General features: G+C 42.4%; 1 protein-coding gene across 2 annotated transcripts; it reads left to right on the forward strand.

Annotated features, from left to right (window-relative positions):
• The first annotated feature begins 206 nt into the window (after positions 1–206).
• Positions 207–9,406, forward strand: LOC123441113. Of its 2 annotated transcripts, none has more exons than XM_045117631.1 (16): positions 207–403; positions 1,657–2,185; positions 2,439–2,688; positions 3,109–3,407; positions 3,628–3,813; positions 3,980–4,717; positions 4,796–4,890; positions 4,978–5,031; positions 5,296–5,384; positions 5,462–5,527; positions 5,727–6,278; positions 7,279–7,353; positions 7,484–7,554; positions 7,637–7,694; positions 8,055–8,256; positions 8,413–9,406. In XM_045117631.1, the coding sequence occupies exons 2-16, from the start codon at positions 1,788–1,790 to the stop codon at positions 9,045–9,047; spliced, it is 3,768 nt and encodes a 1,255-aa protein (XP_044973566.1). In that variant the 5' UTR covers positions 207–403; positions 1,657–1,787; the 3' UTR covers positions 9,048–9,406. The 2 variants fall into 2 exon arrangements, with proteins under 2 accessions (XP_044973566.1, XP_044973572.1); XM_045117637.1 differs by having other exon boundaries at positions 3,634–3,813.
• Positions 9,407–9,657: the final 251 nt, after the last annotated feature.

Below are 9,657 nucleotides of genomic sequence, written 5' to 3' on the forward strand. Positions count from 1 at the left end.
TGGAATGCGCGTAGCCTTCGGAAAAACACATCGTTTGCTCTTTACAGAGAGGATATGGCAACGAGGCCAACAACATCCCCACACATGACCGCCCCCTGGCACTGCCCAGCGGGCCCGGCCCCACATGTCATTGGCACAGCCACCGCCACCATTTTAGCTGACTCGTTTTCCCCTTTGTCCGTTCAGACCGACGGCGACCCCACCTCGCCCCCTTCCTTCCTCCGCCTTCACCGAAGCCGCCCTTTCTCCCCTCGAAGCTCTCTCCAACTCGAGCTCTTCTTCCTCCGAGCCTCGCCCCGCCCCGCCCTCCCCTCCCCCGACGCTCTGCTCCTCTCCGCTCGATTACCCCTCTTCGGCGGCGAGCTCCCCCGCCGGATTGAAGATCCGGATCCCTGCGCTCTCGGTAAGCCCTAATCCCACCGTTCACGCCCAATTTGATTCCGTCGAGCAATCGTCCAATTCCCGCGTGCGCGGGTGCTCGGGCGCAGCTGTCTGAGCTTGCGGGAGGGATTTCTTTGTGCGACGCGTCGTCTGACATGTGGGCCCTCCCCGGGGGTTGATCCGCCACAAAGGGTTTGGGCACGGGATCTGATGGTGGCTCTCGGCTGTGTAGAGAGGTTCACGAGATATGGTAGGTGCTGGATTTAACTGGAATTGGTGGGATCTCTGCTGAGATCCGGGCGGTGAGTGGCGGTGGTTTGTGCAGGCTGGATCAATAGAGGTGGGGCTAGAGTGCTCTAGTGGCAAGCTTCGTTTAGCTTTGAATTTGGTGAATTCTTGATTGTAGGCGCTAGCGCGAGACTTATCAGTTGGCTGCGGGGGTTGGCAGACGTGAATGTCCGAGTTTGCTGAACCTTTGAAAAACAATCGAGAGTAGTTCTCAGTGCTTCATTTCGAGCTTTGATAACTTCTACATTTCGGTCATTGATGGACGTTCCATGGAGCCATGTATCATGGGTTATTCGATTTGTTAGCCAGCTCCAAGAACTTTGAGTAAAAGGCGCTCTGTCGTCCTTTTCCTTGTAGATGGTGCATTTCTGTTGGTGATGCTGATTGTGATGTGGTCTTCGGTCTGTACTAGAGCTCATCTTTAGGAGCTGCTAGTATCTCTGTCGACCTTTGCTTTGTGCATTACATTGTCACTATGGCATGATTAAGCGGATTTAGTAAACTAACTAGAAGTCTAACGTGATGGAAAACAAACAATTTTTTGTGTCTCATAGTGTACCCCTAGACTTATGGATGGAGCAGAGCTGGTTGCATTTATTAATACTTTAATAGTATTGTTGCATTAGTGGGACGTGTCACATATAATTTGTCATTTTTTATTTCTTATTTTATATACGACTAGTGTGTCACACTGCAGTTGGCCTGTTTTGCGGATTATGTTTTATCGGGCAACATTAATAAGCTGAAAGCTTCTGTACACGGAAGAAAGTTTGTGTTTGTAAAAACCATGGAGTAAAACAAGATGTCACACGTTGGAATATTTATGTAAAAAATTAAGTGTTGGCACATTCCATTAAGGTAGTGTGTTTTCTTTGGTCAAAGCTATCTTTTTTGCTCCTTACTTTGGACCTGGAGCGTACCATGTTACTTGATGTGAAAGACTGGTTCCAAGATTTATTTATAACTCACGATCTTCTATATTGACAGGTATTTCTGTGATTTGAGATCTCTCACTGCTTCTTGGGCATTTGAGCTCAATGGTTGCAAGATTAGTCTTTTGCAACTTTTTGTACTCATGTTGAACTTTTTAGTGGCATAAACTTGCCATAACCGGGTTAATGGCATCTGGTACAAAGTCGGACTTGTTGTCTGGTAGCCCTGATGGGCATGGATACTTCAATGGATCACGCGGGCCATATTCGTCTGCTTCATTGGAAAGGTCAGGAAGCTTTCGTGAAGGTGGTGATAGTTACGCGACGTTCCCAGTATCAAGCTCAACAAGATCACCAGCAGTTGATTCTGCCACCTCGCTTCAATCCCTTGTCATGGAACTAAGGACATCAACTTTGGATCAGAAATCATCTCGATTAGATGTAAAAAAATCAATAAGTTCCATATTTGGAACTTCCCCAGAAGAATCAACATCAACTCCATGTACAGGAAGGAACTTTCCTAATTCCGTTGAAGAGATCAGGCGTTTGAGGAATAACATTAATGAGATGTCAAACAAAGCTAGGTACTACTCTCTATGCTGTCTTGTCAGATGAACTAAGAATGTGAAAGACAGCAGCAAATACATAACTCTAAATTCTGTTAATTAGTTGATTGGCTGATGTGTCTAATTTAGAAACGTATCTTTTATTGGAGATAGGCCTTTCCTCTACAATACTGATTTTATCGTACTAGAAAATGTTCTATGCGCAGACAATGTGCATATGGATTATTATGTTAACTATGCACTAATTATTCAGTATGATTATTTTTTGCAGTTTAAGAGCTCGAGCTTTTGGTGCTGCTGTAGCGAAGATTGATAAATGTTATCCTAACATTACACGAAAGCGTTCCCGCGGAGACAGTTCATTTAATGAACGATCTACTGCATCTTTGTGTGGAGGATCTATGTCCAGAATTGGCCTGCACGGCCATCTAAATGCAGATGATACAGAACTTGGGCCTCAAAGAGAAGAGAGGACAAAGAATGCAGTACAAAATAGGAGATTGCGTACATCCATGACGGAGGTTGTAGCTTGCATGTGCTAAATTTTGTATAACTCCTCACTTGTCGCTTCTTTTTTCTTCTAAATGGTTGTTTAATAACTAGTTGCTACAGTGTTTGGACAAAAATGAATGATATGGCTGTCTTGCTACTCAGTGTACGGGTTGCTCGCTATCTCTATTAGTTCTCCATGCTATCAAATTAGGCCTTGCTTTAAACTGATTCTCTCCATTTGTCATGTGGCTTATAGCTATATCTTCTACTACATTGACTCTGATATGCTCTTTTGTCATTGTTAACTTGCATGTAATGATATTTCTTGTCCATGGAAATCAGATGACCTGCCAGTTTTGTTTAGCGTATTATGGATTTATATATATTTGTTTAGTTTACATTTTGACTGTTCTTCTAATTGACAACACGACATATTTCTGGTTTACTAGATGGACTCAAGGACTGCGAGTATGTCAAGGGGGTTGGCACCCGTTGATAGAAGCTCGGATCCTGGGAAAGTTACAAATGGTGGTCCAGCAGTTCCTGAAGAAAAAACGAGAGGCTTGGCAACTAGTATTGATGGTTGGGAGAAGCCAAAGATGAAGAAAAAGCGTTCTGCCATCAAGGCAGATGTTTCATCTGTTAGTACTTCACGAACCATGGATGTAGACCGGGAGCAGAAACAAGGCATGCAACACAAGTTTAGCAGTGATGCCAGGGCAAGAATGGGAAGTTCCCCTAGTTTCAGGTGAAATACTCTCATTCTTCGATCCTTGTTTTTCATTGCACTGATTCTCTACTGTTCAGGCTTCATTTGCTCTGAGAAATTCAACTGTTTCTCTTTGTACAATCTTCAAATTCAGTAATCCCACTAAAAATTTAATAGGAAGTCCATCTCATGACCATTTGACAATTTAACCAGCACCTTTTTTCTTCTTCTTCTGGGTATTAATTATGTGAAACTGAAGGTGCAGGTCTGGAGCTGTTGCATCTGTTTCTGGCACTGGTAAAGCAGACTTGCTTTCTGCACAAAATGGTCTTGTTGGGCGATCCCTGAATAGGAATGACCAAGACACTGGTTTCCATCCTACTAACAAAAGGGATCGACAACTTGTTTTAGATAAGGAAATGTCCATTCCCAAAGCTATTAACAAGTAAGATGTTTCTCTACCTTTCATTTCGTATCCTCTTACCCCATTTCATCACTACATCGAATGGACGTAGTTACCTCCTGTGTGTCAAGACTTACTTTTTCTACCAATATTTGCTTCTTTCTGCAAGTAAAAAAATGCATGGCATCTGATGCATTGAATTTTTCAGATTCAGTGAAGATGACACTAGTTCTAATACCACAGCAGTATCAAAGGCAAATGGGTCTGCTAGGGGACCCCGATCAAACTCTGGTTCATTATTGAAGTCATCTCCAAACAGGCATCGACTACAAGCTAATCCTGATGACTGGGAACATCCTTCTGGCACAAATAAGTTGAATTCTGCTAGTGGATCTGGCAATTCTAAACGTACAAAGTCTGCACATTCACTATCCCCTCCCACCCAGTGGGGTGGGCAGAGGCCTCAGAAGATTTCCCGTTCAGCAAGGAAGTCAAATCTAGTCCCCATCATTACAAGCACTGACGGGACATTAGTATCTGGTTCGCTTGAAAGTCCATCTATCAGTGAACAGTCTGCCGGGTTACCCAGGCGTGCATCTATAAATGGTTCACAACAAGCCAAACGGGGAGATCATGGGCACTCAACTGGACCTGAAGGAGGCGAGTTTGGATTTGCTGAGAAAAAGTTGAGGGACAAAAGCAAAAGGGCTGGTGAACTGGATGATGTCCACTGTGGTTTTCAAAAGACTGCAATGCTTGGTCATCCTTCCAAAAAGAATAAGTTTTCTGCTGATGAAGATATTGGTGATGCTTCACGAAGACAAGGAAGGATTGGTCGTGGTTTTACTCCAACCAGGCCCAGTACTCCTGCATCACTTGACAAGCTTGAAAATGCTCCGATTACAAAACAAAGAAGTGTAAGGACAGTCTCAGAGAGAAACGAAAGGTGAGATTTTTCCTCAACCAACCGCAAGTGATTTGAGATACGGCTGAGAGATATTCTTACAGTGAATTTTCCTTGCAGTAAATCTGGAAGACCACTGATAAAGAAGATATCAGAGCGTAAAGGCAATGCACGCCCTAGGCATACAAGTAGCAATCTGCTATCGGACTCTCCTGGTACATGCCCACCACCTTAGTGTTCAACTGTTGTTTGTGATTCTAGTGTTCTTTCATTCTGCTGACATTATTTTATTGACTTGCCAGTGCAATCAGAAGATGATCATGAAGAACTGCTTGCTTCAGCAAATTCTGCTCTAAGTATTTTCTATACTCCTTGAAGTCCAGCATTTATCTTTGAGAGAAGTCCATATTACAACCCTGAATTGTCAACGAAGTCTAAGATACAACCCCGAACTTCAAAACCATCTACTTTACAACCTCAGACTTTCAAAACTGGATAAAAACCAACCCTGAACCGGTTTCAACTTTCAACACAGTTTTGAAGGGTTTTGACCATTGGCTGCATAGTCAGCATCATCTTTTTATTTGGAAGTTACTGAATGATGTTTCTGCTTGTTTTAGGGTCTGCTTATGGAAGTCCATTTTGGCGGCAGGTGGATCCTTTCTTTGGTTTTGTGACCACAGAAGACATAGCTTACCTAAGTGAACAGGTATACATGGTCTTATTTTCTATCAAAATAATTACCCTTTACTCGGTAGTTTCTTGATTAATACTTCAATTGTTTAGATACATTTGCTAGATGACTCTGCTGCGAGCAGGTCAGTTGAAGGAGACGAAAGTCGGAAATACAAGGTACTCTAGTATGCCCTGAAGATTACTCCTTTCATTAGACTACTGTAAAAATATATCTGGTTAGCTATGCATTTATGGGTAGTTACCATATATAGAAATCAAGAATGCACTCATAGTTTGATACCCTCTCTTTATCATTAATACCTACCATTTTTTTTCTGGTCCAGTCAATTTATGCTGAAATTTTTCCATTTTGCAGGGTAGCCTTGAATACATTTCAGAGCCATCAACTCCGGCTGGTAGCAACAAAGATGACCATAGTGCTCTTCCAAATGGGTATGCCCTGAATGGGATGGTGAATGATTCAGGCATTTCCTGGGGGACAAGCTGCATTGAACCTATCCTGGATCAACTTGTCCAAGGAATTGATGTGCGAGAAGTTGGTTCGGTTGGCCAAAGACTTATTCAAGCTTGGATAGATGAAGATAAGGTTGATGATATTGCCAACGACGTTTACAGAAGCGAAGGATATCCATTCGATACACATGAAATACATTTTGATGAAGGAGGATGGAAATCTCATTCAGAAGGTTATAAGTTGGAGCCTTTGCTAAATTTTGAAGCTGCAGGGAATTGCCCTAATGGTTTCATGTTGGGATCTGATTGGAAATACAACGATGAACCGTCACACAACAACAGTAATGTCATGGAAAAGGCCAAGGTGTGGCCCGAGTTTCAGTACAGTGAAATGTGCTTCCGTGATAGGATTATCATTGAGCTAAGTGAAGTGGGTGTATCTATTGAACCCGTGGTAGGTATCTTGTCACTATTACAGTAGCATTTTATGCAATTTGTTTTGGTTACGTATGTTAGGATTTTATTTTGCATTGATCATCTTCCCCATGTGCATTTTGTACATGAACATGCATGGTCTACTCTCAGTAACAGCTTATTTTCAATCTGTTTCTTTTGCGTAATCAGACAATAACCTTGGAGATTGCCTTAGCATTAAGAGGTTGGCAACAATTGATGTTAGATCACTCATGAGTGGGTTTGCCTATTCTGTTGAGACCGCTCATATTCCAACAGCTTGCTTGTGTTGAAGTGTATATGTGGATTGCCTAGCCCTTTCCATCAGTTTGAACTTTTGGTTGCATTGGCTAATGCATGAAAGCTTAACATGGTATTCAGGACCTAAGGTCTCGAGTTCAAGTCCTGCCTTTCGCAATGTATTAAAAAAAATAATGCCTCCTTCCCCCCCTCTTGTGTCCATGTATAGGCCTCTTGAGTCTATTCACGTGTTGACTTACTGGGTCACACGTGAGAGGGGGTGTTGAAGTGCATATGTGGATTGCCTAGTGCTTTCCATCAGGTCGGACTTTTGGCTGTGTTAGCTAGTGCATGAAGCTTAGCAGGTTGCACCGTTTTTGGCGGGTTATCGCTAATGGACAGCCAAAGTAGATCTAATTCAGAAGTCACTGCATTAACAGTTTCTTCTATTCGTTAAGTTTAATAATTAGGTGCCTTTTATTTAGTATGGGCTATGTATTCTACTTTTAAGAATGTTGGACATGTGAAGAGTATTTAATGCTAGATACACACCACATATACCTGCAGGCGAATAATAATAATAATATGACGAGTATTGGAGGCAATAGTTGGTAAATTTATTAGCATTTGAGGGTATTTATGTTGAGCTCTATTTATTAATACAAGTATTTATGTTTATATTTATTAATAAATGTATTTATGTTTAGGTCTCTTAGTGCAGATCGTTTTCCCATGTTTTGACTGTTCTGTTACCATTCCAGCCTGATCTTGCACAGAGTGAAGACGAGGATGTCAATGCTGAAATCTGTAGATTAGAAGGCCAACTTCATAAGGAGGTATTAATAAATCACTATACATGTGTGCGTGCGTGCGTCGACTAACCTGTTTCACTATTTTGAGTGTCATTGGCTCATTCCTTCAACATAAGATGTCAAGTTAATTTGTAATACTTTTATGGCGTTGAAGGTTCTGGAGAAGGAAAAGTTACTAGCGAAGTTGGACGGAATGGTTAGAACTGAGAAGGAGTCTCAGCAGAGGTATTGTACATTGTTTCTTATTTGCTACAACACTATTTCATGAGTTTCAACCTTATATGTACACGGTTCGGCCCCATGCCAGGGAATTTTCACGGCGCGCCATGGAGAGACTTGTGCTGATTGCTTACGAGAAATACATGGTAATAATTTAATTCTAAAAATCTCAAAAATACAGCTACCTCTTAATTTCTATTTGGGTCATTGGCTAGGGTGCACTAATGTAGTTTCCTAATTGCTAATGTAGTATGAACAAACCCTAATTTTGTTCTACTTGGGTTTTTGAGTCGAATGAAAATACTTGCTAAAATTGAAGGTTTTGTGTTGATGTTAATTTTGTTTCAAAATTTCTTAATAATCAAGATTTGGTCTCATACCAAGCATTTGCTGTTTATGACCTTGGTTGCTTTGTTCACCTCAAATTTGATTTTCTTTGCGAATCCCAAATTCATTATGTTAGAATACTTTTTTAAACGGTTATTGTTGTTGCTGCCAAACTACAGGCATTCTGTGGCTCAAGTAATTCAAGCAGCAAAAGTGTTAATAGAGCTAGCAAACATGCTGCCTTCAGTTTTGTTAAACGCACGATGGCACGTTGCCGAATGTATGAAGAGGCAGGAACAAGCTGTTTTGATGAAGCCCCTTTCAAGGATATGTTTATATCAGCAACTTCACACAGAAGGGACCCAGATTCTGCTTCACAAGGTAATTTCTTTTTTACTTTATATTAACTGCCCATACACAGATTGATAAAGATAAGTAATACTTGCGCTGTTTGTAGTAAGCATTCTAGTATACCGAATACTGTTCTGCTTTGTCTTCACTATAATATCACTTGTGTTCTTATTTGTCATTTTACAGAAAATAATACGCTACCAAAATCGGTCCAAAGGCCTACTGCATCAGACGCTTCACTAGCGAGCAGTCACATGTCGGATCTGTCATTTGCTAAGGAGGATCCCTGGACAAATAATGTAAAACAAAGGGAATTGTTGCTTGATGAGGTTGTAGGCAGCATAACTGGAGGAACCCTGAAGACTTCAGGCCTTGGGACTTCCCTTGTTAGCAATACAAAAGGAAAGAGAAGCGAGAGAGATAGGGAAGGGAAAGGGCACAGATCTGGGCGACCGCCATCGTCCAATGCAAAAGGGGAACGGAAGAATAAAACAAGGCCCAAACAGAGGACATCCAACATATCTGCTCCTGTGGGCATTGCTCCTCCCCCTGATCCACAGCCGCAGACGATAGTAACTCCTCCTTCAGGCAACAAGAGCAAGGACAGTAGCACCTTCGCTGCCACTAGACCAGATGAAGCGGTAAATCCCACAAACGATGCTGAAATACCAGACTTATCCAACCTTGAGCTGCCAGGAATCGATGGTGATTTTGGCGGCTGGTTAAATAATATAGACGACGACGATGGGTTCCAGGATCTCGACTTGATGGGCCTCGAGATCCCCATGGACGACATCAATGAGATTAATATGATGATATAATATATAGGCCCACATAGAAAAGCTTCATATAGTGCACAGGTAACAGGTGGTTCTCTTCAAAGATAACCACCGATCCACCAGCAGGTTTAACACCAGACCGGATAGTCTCCAGGTAGTTTTTCCCCCCCTCTTTTGATAAAAGATTGTAGAGACCTCCTCACACTCCTACCCCCCTTTGTATCATCAGCTCGCAACTCGCCTCCCTACCTTGTACAACACGTCACTCTGTACTGTACATATCTATTTTGGTGTTGTACAAGGCAGGGAGGCCAGTTGCTTCACTTATCTAGGTGTACTAGAAAAGGCTGTACATATGACATCCTTCTGTGCTAAAATAAAGCGGCGTCGGTTATAGCTTTGCTACTCGTGTTGGCGTTTTGTTGGTTGCGGCCTGCCGCAACAGTTGGCGCACGCCTCCGTTGCTACCTGGCAGGCGCATTTCCCTTGCTATTTTGGATGTCTTGTGTATCTCTGCCGATGCTTTCTGTCACCTGTTTCACTGGAGCATGTGACCCCGTCTTGTTGTGCCTGCCCAAGCTGCGGGACCAACCAGATGCTATGAACCTGAAATTGAGCTGAAAGGGATACCACTAAGAGCAATGAAGCCAAG

This window comes from Hordeum vulgare, chromosome 1H (assembly GCF_904849725.1).
Source record: "Hordeum vulgare subsp. vulgare chromosome 1H, MorexV3_pseudomolecules_assembly, whole genome shotgun sequence".
Lineage (NCBI taxonomy): Eukaryota > Viridiplantae > Streptophyta > Magnoliopsida > Poales > Poaceae > Hordeum > Hordeum vulgare.